The sequence below is a fragment of the Lepidochelys kempii genome, chromosome 2, assembly GCF_965140265.1.
Source record: "Lepidochelys kempii isolate rLepKem1 chromosome 2, rLepKem1.hap2, whole genome shotgun sequence".
Taxonomy (NCBI): Eukaryota; Metazoa; Chordata; order Testudines; family Cheloniidae; genus Lepidochelys; species Lepidochelys kempii.
Window position 1 is genome coordinate 228,395,176 of NC_133257.1, and position 19,286 is coordinate 228,414,461.

Sequence of the window (19,286 nt, forward strand, 5' to 3'; positions counted from 1 at the left end):
ATTTGTTTCTTACAACTTCAGCAGTTTGCTTTGACTTAGTTTTTCAATCTGTAGAGCCTCTAGCAGCCTCTGTGCAGTTTCAGATGCATCACTTTTGGCACAAGTCTTGACTTGTTGCTTTTTCATTAATGAATGGAGCAGGTGCTATGGTGCCAAGTAATTACTGAAGTCTGATACTACATAAGAACAGCCACACTGGGTCAGACTAATCCATCTAGCCCAGTATCCTGTCTTCCGACAGCAGCCAATGCCAGGTGCTTCAGAGGCAATGAATAGAACAGCTTCTGGCAATCAGAGACTTGGAACACTTAAAGCATGGAGTTGCATCCCTGACAATCTTGTTTTTTTTTTGAACCCAGTTATGATTTTGATCTTCACAGCATCCCCTGGCAATGAGTTCACAGGTTGACTCTGTGTTGTGGAAAAAGTACTTCCTTTTGTTTTAAAGCTGCTGCCTATTAATTTCATTGGTGATTCCTGAATGTACTTTTTGTAAAGATTTTTTTAAAAGTGGTACTGCGCTGGTGTGAAACAGGCTCTAAATCTCTTAAAACATTAGGAAAAGTACTGAGAAACACAGATCTGTTGCAATAGAAAGAGTTTGACTTGCACGCCCAAGAGAGGCACTTTTTAAAGACTGTTCACTTTGGGTATCTTTAAAATATTAACTAGTAGTTTCCTCTTTTCTCTGATTCATAGCTGAAGTGTCAAAACACAGAGAAAAGCATCAAGATGTCAGTTACTCAGGCCAGAGGTGGATCAGTCCGTAAAGCAAGGAAAATTACTGTAAAAACATCTTTAAATAACCCATATGATATCAAGTGGAATACCCTAGAAGGAGATGATATGCACTTTATACTCCAGACCTTGGAAGAAAGGATTAAACATATTGGACTTAAAAAGATTGAGACTCGAAGGAGGAAAAAGCGTTCTATTGCAAAAAGGCAAATTAAAGAAAAATGTGATGCTAGTGATTGTAGTGTACTTCCACAGGAGAAGGAAACAGACCATATTCAACAAGAACAAGGATGGACTGACTTAAACATCAGAAATCAGCTTGCTATTGGAATTAATGAGGTTACTAGATCTTTGGAAAAAAATGAACTACTTCTAGTGCTGGTGTGTAAATCTGCAAAACCTACTATGATCACCATGCACCTTATTCAGCTCAGTGCCAGTCGAGCAGTCCCAGCTGGCCAGGTTCCACGTCTTAGTGAAAGCATAGCACCTATGCTTGGCTTAACATCTGTTCTAGCACTGGGTTTTAAAAAGAAATCTGATACTTTTACTGAAGTAGTAGAAGCTATAATTCCACGGATACCTAGGTTGGATGTGCCCTGGATTCACCATAGAAGTGAGCAACCTATGGCGGAGGCATATACTAATCCTTTGGAAATTCAAGATACCGAGCTTATGGAGACCTCAGTGGAGGAGTTCTCCCAAAGCCGTAAGTGGAAATGTACTGAAAGCAATAAGTTGGATTCTTCAAATGTAACTTTACAAGCTCTCAGAATTAAAAAGCTTGTTCCAAATCCAAATAAGATACGGAAACTCCCCAAAAAGAAAAAAGTTGCTTCAAAATAACTTAGTTTAGTACAGGTCTTTACAGTGGAGTAAAGTGATTATTATGCAGTATTGGAAACTGCCCGATGTAACTAAGTTAGATGCTTTTAAATGTCATGGCTTCACATGTAAAGTCAATTGACCAACAGAAGATGAACTCAGATTTATTTTATTCTGACATTAAAGCATGCAATCTATAAAAGTGTGCGTAAGTGTAACCACAGACTAACGCGGCTGTTACTCTGAAACCTGTCACTTTCCTAAGATGTGCTTAATTAGTGTTTAGAGAGCCTGGGCTTAAAGGTATGTGGTATAGTTCTAGAATGTGCACCTGCTATTAATGAAAAGCATCAAGCAAATTCTTTTGTTTTTAGGGAATCAATATACTTAGAACAAAACTCTAAAATTAAATGTAACTATTCAAACAAATGAATATCAAAATTGAAAGTTTATTCAAACAAGTGTCCATGCTGGTATAAACTTTGTTTTTTAAAAGCTGGTCGTCTATAAGATGTTTCAAGCAAACATCTGTAACTGGTAGGCACACACACAGGCTCTGTTTTTGAATGTCAATACTCTGCTCTACGAGGTTGGTTTTGGTCAAGAGATGCAAGCTAAACTGGTTTCCAGATATATTTGGTCTCTGATATGCTAAAGGAAAACATTAGTCTTGATCATCATCATGAATAATTAAATACTTCTGTTGCAGGAAAAATGCATTTAAAAAAAAGACTGCTGTATGCAAACCGTGACATTCTCTCACACAATCCACATAATACAAAGTCGAAGTTAAGTGTCAAAACTATTTCATAAAGGGAGAGTTTAGAAACTATTTCCATTAACTTCAGATATATTTTATGTACTATTGTATGTAAAATGGCAGGTAAGAATTGTAATCATACAATCATAGAATATCAGGTTTGGAAGGGACTTCAGGAGGTCATCTAGTCCAACCCCCTGCTCAAAGCAGGACTAATCCCAACTAAATCATCCCAGCCAGGGCTTTGTCAAGCCTGACGGTAAAGTAATAATTCCAAGTAGCTGAAAATGGTATGATACTTAACTCTTGAAGGGAAATGCACTTTAAGAAACTGCCACAGTAAACAGTAAAATTAGTAAGTGCGCACACCAGATATTTTGCAGGAAATTGTGTAAGGATGTTTAGAAGCAGGGAACAGTGAAGCAGCTCAGACTCCAATAAAAAAAAGTGTGTAACTAATCTCAACAAAATGTAGTTTACTTAGAGCTCACATTTTACTCAAAAGCTACTCTTCTCCTTCAGGAAGAAAGCTAGCAAAAACCTCTTTCTTTAAGTGAGCCTGTGTTTATTTTTTTTTAAATAGGGGAGAAACTTCCATGTTCCAGGTCAAAGATTATCTAGGCTACCTGTATTCTGGATTCCGCTTCACCCTCCACTCATGTACAAGTTAAGGGAACAAATTAAAAAGGTCAAAAGCAGTGATTCCATTGTAATGAGGCTATCGGAAGCTTAAATGTAGCAGAGGCTTCTAATAGCAAAATGCCCACAGGCCCCTGTCTGGGAGAAAAAAAGAAAGGCAGATACTAATTTTTAGCCTTGCTATGTGTGTTCTTGGGGCTTGTCACTCAGGAAAGTTAAGGTGAATCAACTATATTAAAGCACATTACCACCCTTCCCCCAATAGCTGTTCTCATTCAGGAATAAAATGGCCTTGTAGTTTAAGACCGTGTTTCCCAAGCAGTGGGTTGCCGTGTCCAGGGTCAGAATAACCCATTGCTGAGCCCAGATTTAGGCTAATATACACTTTTCCCAGTTTGGTGCAGATGGGAGGCCCCAATATGGTAGGGGTGTTGGAGGGAAAACCTGCCCAGCTCTTGTCCTGTGGGACTTGGTCCAGTTCCCCATGCTGGGTGTTGCAACTTGATCCTTGTGGTTACAGTGGCACTCAAGTTCGGTGCAGCTACTCTATCATGATAGAGGATTAGAAGGGCCAAACATGAGTGGCATTGCAACCCTGTGTGCCATGATGCAGTGCCACTCAAATTTGCTTGCCTACCAAAGTGGTACTGCAACCCCATTCACTCAAATTTAGCCTGGCCATCCCTCTGTCAAACTTGGGGGGCATGCAAACCTGAGTGGTGCTGCATCCTCATGCACCACATTGCAATGCTCACAGCTGGGGCCAACCCTCCCCATCCCCCCAGGACAGGAACTGCCACTGTGGGGTGAGTCCAGGGTGAGCTCAACTCTCCAAACCCTCCCCTCACCTCCTCTGGACCTAGATGGGATATAGGGTTGCAGTGCTGGGGCTGAGGGCAATGGTAGGTCCAAAAAAAGACAAAATGCAGTTTGTGGCTCACATTAATAAGTTCAGGAACCACTGGTTTAATCCTCAATCTTTAGCAGAGAATTAAACTAGCGGATTAAGGCTGCTTTATTCTTGCATGAGAGCATCTATGTGAGTGATTAATAGGCTTTAACTTATGCACATCAATGCAAGGTTAAGTTGATTTGTCAACTTTCCGGGATGTGCCTGTGTAGACAGCCTTGTGTTCTTCAGGCCAGCAATAGGCCCTCACTGACTCTAAGTTACAAACTATTTTAGCTTTAACAACATAAGTGGCCAATAAAATTCTACTGTAGATAATTGGAAGCTAACTATGGGGTGTTGGAATGTAGTACCTTTCAAAGTCTAATGTAGACAAGGGCAGTGTGCTTTAACTTGAGCACATATTGAAGCAGACTGCACTGTGCACACTCGAGTAACTGTGTATTAGTATGGGTTAGAACACATTTAGCTAGCAATATACCTTTAAGTCACAGTTTAGACAAAGCCTGAGAGCCTGTTAGCCCTGTACATATGGGGTAGAGTCCCCTTCCATTATAAAAGAATGACTTTTGTGAAATAAGCTGCCTTACAAGACATGTTAAGTCCAGTGATAAAGAGGTACAACTAAATATCTCTATCTACATGGCTAATTTCAGACAGCTCCTAATGTTGAGCAAAATTTGATCTCACATTTAGAATTATGGGGGTGTTAAAGCCAAGTTTATCCATAAATATTTCACCAAATATTCAAGTAATGTCCAAAATACCTGCACAGCATGTAACCTTCACCGGTATTTGGCACTTTCAGCTAGAACTGTAGATTTTGCTGCTCATGTGACTGTAGCATACCTAAACTCTTAAGAACTGCTGTCACAGTTTAAGCTGTGAGTATGGCATTATGGAGTGTATACCAAATGCTTCTGGTTGCAGAGCATTCATGAGGAAATAAAAATCAGGTTGTTGCATTTAAGTTAAGGCCAGTACATAGTCTTTCCAGGGGAGAAGGAGAAGCATGTATCTCTCTCGATTACTGGCACTATGTACAGTGAAACCTATTGTTCAAAATTCAGGATAAAAACACTACCAGTAACAATTTATGAATACTTATTTACACAAGATACTTTTCGTTAGAATTACAGACTTCAAAGTAAACAAAGGAATATGTGCAATTTTGCAGAAGCATTGAAAACATTCAAAATTATAAATATTTTGATAGCATTACCAAAATTCTTAGTTTTACACACAGGCTGATGTTGATCTACTGCAGAAAAACTAAGGTTTTGTGCCACAACTGTAAATTAAGTACAGTAATTTTATAATCATTCTGGCAACATAGGTATCTGCACTGAACAGTGCAATACTACTGAATCAATCCACTGATCTATTGAAGATCAAAGTACAAATCTGTATTTTTATTGATTTGGCAGCGTTGCTTATGGAGAAACAAATGCACTAGTCAAACCAGCACATTTTCATACTGCGCCAGTTACAAAAACATCGAAGACTTTCATATTAGCTACAAATGTATCATAACTCCATTATTTTACCCCAAATGATGACATCCATGTGAATTTTATAAGCAAAGATACTCCGTTTGGATCCTTCATTCTGTTACACTGACAAACATACACCACCACTTAATAAATAGAAATGCAGCAGTTCATTCACATAATAGCAAGATTTTCGTACCCTAATCCACCACTGCAGTTCAGTTTGTACAAAACAGTCTTTTCTACAGAGTGGAAAAAATACCTTCTTTTTATCAAGGTGCGAGCTAAGCTTTGAAAATTAAATGAATGTGCTTTTATTCTTTTTATGGACAATAAAAGTTTCATGAACTTTTTCCATTCCATCTGAAAATGTGTAAAAGGTCAGATATGGATTTCTTCATTATTTTAGGTTTGATGGATTATTTCAATTTCACCGACGTTGTGCTTGTACTCCTCTTGAACAATACTGTTCCAAGAACGGTTATGTAGATTAAATCAATCCAAATGACAACTTCAGAGTTCTAGAAACACAAGGGTACTCCTTATTGTAATACAAGACCAACCTAAAGGAAGGGGCAAAATGCACTAGTTAATGCAACTATAGCAACAAATACTGGCTTTTTGAACTTAATTATGAATCTTAGATGTTCAATTTAAAACAAATATTTAAAAGTTTTGTCTGTTTTGACATTCTTAAGTTAATTTATTTTTATTGTTAAGTGTGCACAGAAGCTCTTTTTTCTCTTACCTTTTCGGATTCCATACCAGGACACCGCCAGTTGTACAAATAATACTGCAAGTTCCCATCTCCTATCCCAAACTTGAGTTTTTCCAGGAATGTTTTGTTTTCCATCAAGTCTAGTGCATTGAACACATCAAATCCTTTCTGGAAATATCAAAACGTTTTTGAAATTTTATTTTGATTTTCAAATGATACTTTATATATACACATAATGGGTATAAATGTGTCCAAGAGTCTAACAATTTTCACTAAATAGACATTAGATCTGATCCTGCATTCTGATATGCATGCAGAATAGAAGATTTTTCCAATAGGAAGTAATTCTGTCTGCATATCACACAGAGGAATTTAGACTGAAGGTTATATCTCTAGAACAGTGGTTCTTAACCTATTTACCACTGTGGGCCGCATATAGCTCTCTCTGTGTTACGTGGGCCCCATCCACAACAGGGATTCTCAAACTTCTTTGCATCGAGACCCCCTTCTGACAACAAAAATTACTACACGACCCCAGCTGGGGGACAGACGCCTGAGCCCCCCTCAAGCCCTGCTGCCCTGGGCAGGGGGGCCACAGCATAAACCCTGCTGCCCTGTGTGGGTGTGAAGCTAAATGGAAGCTGAAGCTTAATGGAAGCCAAAGCTCAGGCTTCGGCTTCAGCCCCAGGACCCAGCAAGTTTAACACCAGCCCTGGTGACCCCATTAAAACAGGGTCGTGACCCACTTTGGGGTCCCGACCCAGAGTTTGAGAACTGCTGCAATACAGCTACCAAAAAAAAGATTTAGTATTTGTTATATGACAGCAATACAATTCAAATCAATTTAGCACCTTTCATTTCAATACTGGCAAATGTCTACCAAGAGCATTTTAAATTAGCAAAATAAGTCAAAACATTAACTTACCATTAATTTATTGGAGGGGTGGCATGACATGACACGCTGCTGCTGGCGGTGTGGCTGGGCTTGGTGCCTGGAGAGCATGGCTGTGGAGCCCTGCCCGGTGTGGGGTGCTCACCCCAGCCAGGGACTGTCCTCCAGGCACCCAGCCCCACCACCCAGGGAATACCCCCATCACTCAACCCTCCTGGAACTGTCCCCCCAGCATCCAGGACCCCCCCCCCCAACACTGGTCTGGCACACGTGCCTGCCCTGCAGAGACAGGGTGCCTGGTCCAGGGCAGAACAGCACCGCAGGGACTGCCCCCTCCAGCATCCAGTCCTCCACCCAGAGACTCCCCCACCAGTATCTTCTCCCAGCCCTCAACCCCTCCATCCAGGGACTGCCACCAGTCCACACACCTACAGTCTGTCCCCCATACACTGGCTGCACCCGCCTTCCCACGCCCCAGCCCCCTGCACCCCCTCCCTAGGGCCCTAGCCCCCAGAACCCCACTTCCCTTGCCCACTGGTCTCCTACCTTGGTTACACATAGCTTAGCCATGCAGCTTGCCCTGCCCGCCTGCAGTCCTAGTGCCAGGGAGCCAGCTCCAGCCAGGGTCACTGGACCCATGGGGTAAGGGTGGAGTGGGGGGAGGGGCACTCAGCACCCTGGTTTCCTGCTGATGCTGCTAGGCCTGATCCTGTGCTGCCCCATTTTTGCATCCCCCTGCTGGCCTGTGCCTGGGGCATATGCTCCTGCCATAGTTAGAGCCCTGAGAATGTCACAACATGGGCCGCAGCTGTGTGCTGATTGGTCTTCAAGTGGCCCACGGGGTGAGAACCACTGCTCTAGGAGGTAGGACACTGTCAGGTGACATTCCGGGGTAAAACATCAAAATAATCCTAATGCAGTTTCAATGTTATAGGTTTGTTTCTTTGCACAATAGTCAAGATTGATCTTAGTTTTTAGTCTACATTAAACTGCATTTGAGCATGCACAGTACTAGCTGCTATAATTGAGGCTGCATAAACACATCAATCCTAACCTGTTTTCAGTCATTTATATTTTTTATATTTTCAGGATTTAATTTGTTCAAGTTTGGTCCCTTCCTAAAAGTGATGCAAGAATTTGATCTCCATCTATGTCTTCATTGCATGTGCGCCTCTCTTGCTCACTTGCCCTCTGCCAACTGTCTCCTTCCTCCCTCCCCCAAATCCATTGCCATTACAGAAGTCTCTTTACCATCAAGATGCCACAGAAACTGAGTACTCTTGAGTTTCTACTGTAAACTGGCCTTTTCACATCCCCATCCACCCAATTCCTTTCCACTCTTCGTTAAACTGACTCATTATTATTATTTGTATTACTGTAGTGCCTAGGAGCCGTTGTCTTGAATTAGGCTCTGATATTCCAGTTTGTCACACACTTGCTGCCCTTTTGTCATGCTCCACTGAATTCACTGGGGCTCCCCTCTGTGTGAGTGGAGCACACCATTAGGCGCAACTGTAATACAACTTATTAGTAACAGCAGCAACAATGTTCAACTGTTTGAGCAAGAAGAGACTGAAGCCCCCCCAAAAAAAACCCCATTTCCCCATTATAAAGAAAGTGATTAAAAAAACAAAACAAAACAGATTAATGCTGGAATAGCAGGAAGCATAAAGCTGAAATTTGGCATGCAAACAGACTTCTGCCATAATAAGTACCTTTAAATATTTTGGTAAAAATATTTTTGTTTTGACCAAGTTACTGCCCCTTTAAAAAAACAACAACACAGACACATACCATATGTACATTTTGCACAGACTTCTCACTACGTTAGGCTACTAAAGAAGTTCTTGCCATGCATACATGTCTAAGTTAGATGTGCTATGAAAAAATGTACAGGAAGTACACAAAAAAAGAGGCAAGGCCTCTGCATCAGGGAAAGTAAAAGCTGAACTACTTCAAAATTAGCAGCACAGAGCCTTTCTCCTGCAGAAATTTCATCAGAACTAAGAGAAAAGAACAGTAAAGCTGCACAGTTAAGCTCTCAAAAGTCAGGAAATGACGAAGTTAAATCTGCACATACAACCTTAACGCTACACCCTACACTGTAATCTAATTATCACATCATTTCACAAGATATAGAATTTTTTTTATAATTTTAGATACACACATGTAGCAACTTGTAATTCTTCATTCTTGAATATTTATTCCATTTTTATTAGAATGATGTATAGTCCAGTATATTTTTGTTGATTTAAGCCACTGACTTCAATAGAAGCTGAAAAGTGCTCTGTACCTCTGAAAAGTCTGGCCACTTGCTTAAACATAGATTTAGGTATTTAACTTTACACATCCAAGTTTGAAGCTCCTGGTCTACATGAATATATGTATTTAGAACAATTCATATTAAAACCACTGTTAAATGAACACTGAACTTACAATTTTGAAAGTCTCATGCCATTTAATAAAGAGTTGCACTTCCTGTACCACAAATTACCGACAAAAGGACAGCTTCCTGTTTTCCTTTTATTTAAGAGTGATTTTTGTTGTAATTAGCTTGTGATTAGCTGATATTTTACATTCCCTCTCTCCCCCTTCATCTAAACACTGGGGACCAGATTTGTAAAGGTATTTAGGCACCTAAAGATGCAGACAGACACCTAGTGGGATTTTCAAAATTGCCCGGGAATCAACTTTCAATGGGATCTGGACACCTAGATGCTTTTGAAAGTCACATTAGGCACCTATCTGAATCCCCAGGTGCTTAAATACTTTTGAAAATCTGACCATGAACCTCCAGTAGCATGCTGGCCCCTGAACACCATGCTGGGACGTACAGTATTGACTTGGATCATAAACACTACTTCCTGCATCTGATGGGTATCTCCCATTCAAGTTCCAACCCAGCCCAATCCTCTTTAGTTTAAGAAATCCATCAGGACCATGATCAAGGTACAATACCTCATATGATTAAAAAATATTAGAATGATCATGATACATAGTTAGTCCTTCTGTTACCATAAATCTGTCTTTGTGAGTTGTTTCTGATTTATATACACAATGTAAAATATTAAGTAACTGTACATACTACTGGAGACCTCTGTCTTAGCTTCAAGTAAATAAAGGTACTCCACTTGCATATAAATCTATATAACATTCTATTTTAAGAAGGTACTAAGTGTTTTTCTGAATGAGTATAATTTATAAAACTAAAGCAAGTTTACCCACTTTGTTCATTAAATGTGCCACTGGCTTCTCAGCAGAAAGAAATATTTGCATGTTTCAAGGAAGTTTATCATCAGTCTCTACAAAGGAACATATTATACAGTGCTCAATACTTATCTACAGCTTTTCCCCCCTTTCTTTTGCTGTCAGCAATTTGAACAGGGCACTAATTAAAACCAGACCATCTGTTCTTTGAAAAGGTATATATATAAGTTGTTAAATTTCCATTTCACTTTTCACCTTAGCCAACCTTATTTTGTTATAGTCTTAAAACTTCATGCATGGAAGAAGAGCAAAAATACTACACATTGCTTTCAGTTCACAGAGCTGATTTGTACTCTATATTACTTCTGAATTGTTCACCTTTTTAAAAATGAAAGTAAGTATGTGAGTATTGATTCTGTAGGTCTATATCACCAGATACATCTATATCAATCACTTACAAACATTTTACAAGGGTAATGCACGGTGTCTACTACTTTTAGTGCTAGATGGCATTGAACCCATGAGAATATGTTAAATTTACTTCTGAACCCTTCATTTGTAATGGCTTCCCCTCCATTTTCCCAAACTGCGTCATTAATGTTTTTCTCTCTGTGTGAGAAAGTGTGTTTAAAAATTAGAATTTGAAAATACATTATTTAAACACTTCACATCTTTTCTTTGCTTCCATATACAATACCACTTTTGTAGCTTTAAAAAGGCAAAAACAGTTAATTACTAGCTGTAATTTCAACTAATTCCCAACACAAAATAAACCCTTCCATTTTACTAAACAAATCCAAACTAAATTATTTCTGCAAACCTTGATAAGTTGTCCAAGCCCATCAATGAGTCACCATTTTAATTATACTATACACTCATCTAACATTGAATATCCAGTGCTTACTGTTAATTTGGATACTAAGGGCCAGATTTTCACTAGTATGCTCCAGATCAGTGGTGGGCAACCTGCGGCCCACTCACAGCCTGTCAGGGTAATCCACTGGCGGGCCGCCAGACAGTTTGTTTACATTTCCACGCAGCCCGCAGCTCCCAATGGCTGTGGTTTGCTGTTCCTGGACAATGGGAGATGCGGGAAGCGGCACAGGCCGCAGGGACATGCTGGCTGCCGCTTCCCACAGGTTCCACTGGCCGGGAACGGCTAACCGCGGCCACTAAAAGCTGCGGAGGGCCATGCAAATGTAAACAAACTGATTGGCAGCCCTCCAGTGGATTATCCTGACAGGCCGCAGGTTGCCTACCACTGCTCCAGATGCTTTGCATGGCTTTAGCAACACTCAAACTGTGGGTTTCAGTTATCACATTACCAAACAGGGTAATAAACCACTTGCTTTGAACTTACTGATAACAGAACATTGTTCAAAATTAGTGCTGTCAAGTGATGTAAAAATTAACAGTGATTAATTGTGATGAATCGCGTGATTAAAAAATTAATTGTGATTAATCGTGCGATTAATTGCACTGCTAAACAATAATAGAATACCACTTATTTAAATATTTTGGATGTTTCTTACATTTTCAAATATATTGATTTCAATTACAAACACAGAATGCAAAGTGTACAGCGCGCAGTTTTATATATTTTTTTAATTCCAAATATTTGCACTGTAAAAAAAAAAACAAAAATAGTATTTTTCAATTCACCTAATACAAATACTGCAGTGTAATCTCTTTATCATGGAAGTTGAACTTACAAATGTAGAATTATGTACCAAAAGCCCCTGCATTCAAAAATAAAACAATGTAAAACTTTAGAGCCTACAAGTCCAGTCAGTCCTACTTCTTGTTCAGCCAATAGCTCAGACAAACAAGTTTGTTTATGTTTTCAGAAGATAATGCTGCCTGCTTCAACCACCATTCCAGAGGACATGCATCCATGCTGATGATGGGTTCTGCTCAATAACGATCCAATGCAGTGCGCACCAATGCATGTTAATTTTCATCATCTGAGTCAGATGCCACGAGCAGAAGACTGATTTTCTTTTTTAGTGGTACTGGTTCTGTAGTTTCCACATCAGAGTGTTGTTAAGATGTCTGAAAGCATGCTCCACACCTCGTCCCTCTCAGATTTTGGAAGGCACTTCAGATTCTTAAATCTTGGGTTGAGTGCTGTAGCTATCTTTAGAAATTTCACATTGGTATCTTCTTTGCATTTTGTCAAATTTGCAGTGATAGTGTTCTTAAAACAAACAACGTGTGCTGGGTCATCATCAGAGACTGCTATAACATGAAATATATGGCAGAATGCAGGTAAACAGGAGACACAGAATTCTCCCCCAAGGAGTTTAGTTACAAATTTAATTAATGCATTATTTTTTTAACCAGCGTCATCTACACGGAAGCATGTCCTCAGGAACAATGGCCGAAGCATGAAGAGGCAGATGACTCTTTAGAACATCTGGCACGTAAATATCTTGCGACACCAGCTACAACAGTGCCATGCGAATGCCTGTTCTTGCTTTCAGGTGACATTGTAATTAAGAAATGGGCAGCCTTATGTCCCATAAATATAAACAAACTTGTGTCTCTTAGCGACTGGCTGAACAAGAAGTAGTGGGCTTGTAGGCTCTAAAGTTGAACTTGTAGACGCTAAAGTTTTACATTGTTTTGTTTTTGAGTGCAGTTAAGTAACAAAAAAAATTTGTAAGTTGCACTTTCATGACAAAGAGATTGCATTATGGTACTTCTATGAGGTGAATTGAAAAATACTACTTCTTTTGTTATCATTTTTACAGTGCAAATATTTGTAATAAAAATAATATAAAGTGAGCACTGTACACGTATTCTGTGTTGTAACTGAAATCAATATATTTGAAAATGTAGAAAAGCGTCAAAAATATTTAATAAATTTAAATTGGTATTCTATTGTTTAACAGTGCAATTTATCGCGATTAATTTTTTTGAGTTTATCACATGAGTTAACTGTGATTAATCAACAGCACTATTCAAAATATATTTTGTAAAAATAGTGCAGGCTTATGGGAATTTTTTCCTTTTTCTCTAGTCTGTTCAAAGTGAAGAGAAAAGCTAGTATAGATTTTTTTAAGTTCTGCAAGTGCCTTAAAAATCCCTTTTAAAAGTAAAAGAAAATGGAATGTTACACATTAAATACTTCCTTTCATTTTTTTTTTTTAATTACCCTACTTTTCTGAGAAAAGTAGACAGGGAAAGTAAGTTACTTACCAATTTAGCTATAATGAGTGCATCATTCATTAGATCCAAGAGAGGAGTCTCTGTATGAATATTGTAGAAGGAATAGGCAGCTTTGAGGCTTTTATGTACAGGATGATGCATAACTGTTGAAGGTAACGTGTAGAAACTCAGGAAATCAGTTAAAATGCCATTTGAACTCTGGGGAAGAAAAAAGTCATTGAATGAAGAATCAACTTGTAATTAATTAGCTACAGTTTTAGCCACCTCCCTGAGCAGCAGATATTTTGGGAAATTACAAATACTAGCTGCCAGAAGCCTACCCTTCAAGTGGGCATGGCTATCAGCACTGGTCTCTATACAGCGCATTCATCACAACTTCAAAAATGGTTAAAATCTTGGTTAAAATCAGATGCACAGAATTGATGCCCTCGGAACATCTTAATTTCATAAACAGAAAGGCAGGGCTGGAGGGGACCTTGAGAGGTCATCTAGTCCATCCCCCCCATACTAAGGCAGGACCGACCAAGTATGCCTTGATCTTCCCTTGCAGGTTTTTGTCTAACCTGTTCTTAAAAACCTTCAATGATGGGGATTCCACAACCTCCCTTGGTAATCTGTTCCAGTACTGAACTACCCTTGTAGTTAGAAAGTTTTTCTAATATCTCATCTAAATATTACCTGCTGTAAAGACAATTACTTCTTGTCCTACCTTCCTCCGAACAACTGATCACTGTCTTCTTTTGTAACAGTCCTTAACATATCTGAAGACTTATCAGTCCCCCCTCAGTCTTTTTTTCTAAACATTTTTCCAGTTCTTTGAAAAAGGAATTTTTTTGCTTTTTGACAGCAATTTTTTTGTGGAAAATATGTAGCATATTTAGATCAGCTCTAGTGATTCACGTTGAATGAGTATACCAAATTGTACCAGAGTAGCTCAAAAGGGTACTTGAAGTGTGATAAGGGGGATGTCTTTTTTAAGGACCTCTGATGTAAAGTTCAAATATCAAACATGAGGATGTCTCTGCTGAGCTCTGTATCACAGAGGTGAATTAATTATGGACCTTAAGAAAACACCTCCAATGACTCTGCACGTTCACCATTAAGGATGCTAGAAATGTTAATTCAGGGATTATGAGCTTTATTAAGGTCTCCCCTTTCATTTTGCTATGGTCTTTAGTACCAGCATTTTGAACTGAAAACAAAACAAAGCCTTTGGCCATTTGTGCTGTGAAGGCAGCCTTCTTAACGTAATTGCAATCTAACTTTTCTGTAGTTTCTTTCATCCTAAAAGGATTTCTAAGCACGAGCAAACAAATTTAACATAGTGACTAGCAGCTTTCAATGGAATGTAGGTTCCTAAGCTACATGGGTCATTTTTAAAATTTTACCCACAAATAATAGCACCAAGAGGTGTGAACTTAAACTATTAAATTGAGTATCAGATTACATTTGAAGCAGGTTTATCCAATACTGGGACTCTCCACATAAATAGGTGCACCTGAAACCAGTTAAGCGGGATTTAAATTTTGTGCTGGCCTGCTATGGAGTTCCTATTTGACATCTGAAGGAATGACATCAGACCCCAATCAGATTCTCATTTCCTCATCTCAGTCATTTTAGCAGCTCCTTTCTTTCTGGAAAAGCAGATTCAAATATTAATACTTGTAATCAAATTGTTTTCTTCCAAAAAGGGGTGGTGAAAAGCAAACAAGATTTTTAAAAATGTAGAGTGCCTCCCAGATGGTCATCACTTTCAGAGTTTTAGAATTCTTATTTAATCAACTTGTTACATTACCACTGCAGTCCATACAGACTCCAAAAATAAGTGTTTTCTTATCATGCGATTAGAATATTAGAATGTACAATAATGTTTACTGTTCTCTGTTTAATATAAAGAGCAAAATGGAGAAACTATGTCAAGCTCCACAAATGCTACAATGCAAGATTAAGTATAGATCATGGCTCTGAGTGCACTAGAAAGCCCTCTTGCTTCTCATGGTAGTTATCTTGATGCCATCAAAACCCTAATGTCAATATAGCCTTACACTGAATTACTTGTGTAATATTACTGGGGAGGCAAGGGTGGAATTTACATATATCTTATTTACATTGTTAACCAATGTTTTTACCTCAACTACAAAGGTGTCAATAATATGATCCTGAGGCAGGAACCAGTGGGCTACCTCTTCTTCATCCATTACAGGAGCAAGATTAAATTGCTTCAAGTAACTGTTGATCAGTTCTTGCACTGCTTTAATGTCTTTTTGTTCCATTGGTCTCAAACCTAAAGTCTTTGTGGCCTTTGTTATAACAAAAAGAAAAAAAAAAAAAGATGTTGAAAGGAAGAATTTATTTACAAAATATGTGAAAGTAGGTTACAAAGTACACTCCATAGAATATTCATTATTAGCCTACTTTACTCTAGCATTATAATTCATTATGCCACTTTACAAACTGCCTTCAATCAATATTTCCTACCTTCTAATTACTGAGACAGTCTGGGGCACTTCAAGCTTTACATACTAATACTACTTCATTTCTCCAGGGAATCAGACACTGTTGCCTGTAGCCTAGACTTCAAACATTGTGTGTTCCTTTTTTAATTTGATCATTTCTTTTCTTCTAAATTACTTAGGGCCCAGAAAAAACCCTGATCATCAGAAACTGACCAGAAGACAAAAATATGTTGGATACCAAGTAAAAATCATTTTCTCGGGTGTGTTTATATTTGGTCAGCAAATATTTAACATGAAAATTTCCAGCTACTTTTACCCCTCCAAACTAGCTTGTTGTCTAAATTTTCTATGCAGACATAACCATTTTTCTACTCATGAGAAAGCCCCTCTCATATAAATTAAGGCCACCCTGGAATTACTAAGCTAAATATATTTTAGAAAATAACATATTTTACAGAGGGACTTTATACAATGGAGAAAAAATATTTCTAATATATTGTAATTAACATTTAGATATGTGGAAAGCAACTGAATCTTATTTTCTCCAGCAAATTTTTGTTGATTATCCAGTATATTTCTTCATTAAACAAAGGTTCATTCTCTTTCAGAGCTTATCTGCTTCACCATTCAATGAAGTCATATAATGAATTTGTTTAACATGTTAATCATTTTCATGGTAATGTGGCAAGGTCAAATACAGGGGTCCCCAATTTTCAGGCTGGCTCTGACAGCTTTGCCCAATTCAAGCAAAGTAGTCAGAAAACTAGCTTACCGGATCCCTGAGGATGCCCCTTGTGGAAGATGGATCACTGGGTGGTGTAGAACTAGTGCAGCTGCCCATATAGGGAGTGTGGCTGGGGGGAAGGAAGCCTGGCTGGGGCATCCTTAAGTCCCAGAAATCCTGAGCTGCCAGAATAGCCTGAGGCAGTTTGGACATGCTGGGGAACAGTCCAGTACACAGCCAATTCCAGGACTAGGGAACAATTTCTGGCTTAAAGCCACTTGCCTCCTACCCCAATCAAGCTGCTCTGAGCGTATCCCAGGTCAAGCAGCAGCTCTAGCCCAGGATTTTGATCTCCTGGCAGGATCAGGCAGAAGAATGTATGAAAACAAATGTCTGAAACAACAACAGGTTGGCAAGATACGTTCCTTTTGGTATACTTTTTCCTCAGTTAAATTTGTCTTAAAAGTCCCCTATTAAGTAACTATATACTTGGAAAGTGAAAAATACCCAAGAAGCTTTGTTCAGAGTAACATTTTGTTAATATAATCACAATATTCTTATATGATTTCAAATAGATCTTCAGAGTAGACAGCAAGAATTTTCAAGAGTTGTGTTGCTAACTATGCTGAGGTCCAGGCCACCACCTCATCTTCACCGCTCATTTTAGCTGCACTAGTTAGATTAAAGCTAGTGCTAGGCCTATCTGAGCTGCAATCAGATGTCCAATTACAGCATAGACATACACCTTTAGGTACAAGGATCTTAAGGTCTCTTGACTTTCTGAGAAACATAGGCTCCTAAGTGCTTCTGTCACTTAGGTGCTTTGGAAATTTTACTCAGAAGTTATTGTGTACAATGCTGCATACAAGTCCTACTCTCTTCCTAGGTGTGTTTCTGGGGCTTATTTTCCCCTTCCCCATACTTTATTTTTCTTCTACTGTAGTCTGTAACTTATGAATTAGCAAAGATTGGTTAGAATAAGAGTTGTATATTTTCTAATAAACCCAGTTCATTTATGAACCTTGTGCTTTAAATCGTACTAGGTAGAGATGGCAAATTTTCTTTTCCTGTATTGGCTCTATGAGACAGAACAGAACCCTATATCTGAATTATCTACTAGTTTTTAGGATCTAAAAATTATTTCAAATTTGATTAAAGGTAGACTTAGTTCTTTGGGCCTAAAAACTAAATTAATTTAGTTATTCATTTTAGGCTCTGCCAACTACTGCACAGTATACAAGTGAGAGAGCATGTGTGTGCAGCATGGGAAGTGGGTCACACGGATAGCATTCCGTACTGAGACACAAACAATGGACTGTGCTGTGCAGGGGAGCATCTAGTATGGTGTTGAAGCTATAAAGATAACGAGCATCTGAGACATCAGACCAAACAACGATAGCGGACATAGCTGTCCAAAGGCAGGTAAGTCATTATGGAAAAACTTGAAGGGAGGGAAGGGGGGGCAGATTTTTATCTGAATAAAAGACATGCACAGTACATAGCATTTCCTGAGCTACAATTTGCTGAAGCAGGTCACCGTATGGAGAAAACGTTCTCTGGCAAACTGGGTTAAAATGCTTCTCGGCATTGCCTTATCAACATTTTAGGATGCCTTCTTTGTAAGAAAGGTCATAAACTGTGAATTTCCTACTCCATTAAAAATGATACATTAATTGGATAAAAAATTAACTGTATACAATTGTAAAAAGTGTCTCTCTTCAGTTTGTGGTTGAATGGGATTGAGTTGAAGTTTACTTGGGGAGTTTTGTGAATTTTTTAAGGTCTCTGGTATTTCTAAATAAACTCATCTACACTCTTGTAATCCCCTTCCCAACCAACAAATATGTTTTTACATCATGTAAATGCTTTCCTTCCAAAATGAAAAGCTTGCCTTGTCAGAGACAGATGGAAGGGTATTTTGGGCCTCACAATAACTGCGAGGGTTCTCTAGGCAGATACATTGCTTACATCGGGAAGTCTGTAGAGCTTCATTGTTCTTTGTAAAGTCATATTTCTACTCAAATGTGAAAATTTCACCTCTACCAATTTTCTGGGGTTCAGTGATCGATGCCAATACCTGGAAATACAATTTAAAATACGTTAATATAATTACTAATTTTAATAATATATGTTTTATAAATATTTCATTCAATCCTGCCTCCCAAAATTAAATAATTGCATCTAAGGAGCAATCCTATACTGCTATCTATAGGGGGCTTGAGCAGTAACTAAACAGGCCAATAAAATGTTGACACTACACCTTTTAAATTTGTTACTGACTATGATATGGTTGGCTATCATAGTTTGTACCCACACACATTTTTAATATTTAGATTAGTAATCAAGGCAACTGTACTTCACCCTTGTCATAGCCTTGGCTGTCTTCACAACACTCATTTTGCTATATGGACAAGACCCTCTGCTTGTCTGTGTAAATAGTTTTTTGGGACAGCCTTCTCCTGCCAGCTGTCTCTGTGATAGAACATCCTTGGATACCCAGCATTAAAGGAGGGAAAATTATGGTGAGGGATAGAAAAACCTATACCTACTCTTCCCCCGAAAAAGACTCATGGTATTTCTGATGTCCATAAACTGCAAACAAGATTTCAGCTTTTAATATTTAATCCAAAGATTCAGCGAACTGCACAGAGCTCGGTTATCTACCAGAAGGATTAAGGGCTGAGCCAACCCTACAGTGATTTGAACTTGTGGCAGCATAAGCAATATTAAATCCACTCCACGCAAACAAATTTATA

General features: G+C 38.7%; 2 protein-coding genes across 14 annotated transcripts in view; one reads left to right on the forward strand and one right to left on the reverse strand.

Annotated features, from left to right (window-relative positions):
• The window catches only part of RPP38 (ribonuclease P/MRP subunit p38), a 34,428-nt gene that overhangs the window by 3,056 nt on the left and 12,086 nt on the right, over window positions 1-19,286 (forward strand). For 3 of the 11 annotated variants that reach the window (XM_073334095.1, XM_073334096.1, XM_073334097.1), the window contains exons 4-5: window positions 700-1,447; window positions 15,986-16,222. In XM_073334095.1, coding sequence (XP_073190196.1) covers window positions 700-1,447; window positions 15,986-16,203 — 966 coding nt within the window. In that variant the 3' untranslated portion in view covers window positions 16,204-16,222. Of the gene's footprint in view, window positions 1-699; window positions 1,766-8,061; window positions 8,734-12,522; window positions 12,663-15,985; window positions 16,223-17,742; window positions 17,953-19,286 lie in introns of those variants that run through there. The other 8 variants (XR_012157570.1, XR_012157569.1, XR_012157571.1 and 5 more) reach the window with 8 other exon arrangements.
• Window positions 1,993-19,286, reverse strand: part of NMT2 (N-myristoyltransferase 2) — a 53,653-nt gene continuing 36,359 nt past the window's right edge. For all 3 annotated transcript variants that reach the window (XM_073334088.1, XM_073334090.1, XM_073334089.1), the window contains exons 8-12: window positions 18,499-18,607; window positions 15,480-15,650; window positions 13,381-13,548; window positions 6,111-6,248; window positions 1,993-5,925 (exon numbers count right to left, since the gene is read on the reverse strand). In XM_073334088.1, coding sequence (XP_073190189.1) covers window positions 5,905-5,925; window positions 6,111-6,248; window positions 13,381-13,548; window positions 15,480-15,650; window positions 18,499-18,607 — 607 coding nt within the window. In that variant the 3' untranslated portion in view covers window positions 1,993-5,904. The remainder of the gene's footprint in view (window positions 5,926-6,110; window positions 6,249-13,380; window positions 13,549-15,479; window positions 15,651-18,498; window positions 18,608-19,286) is intronic.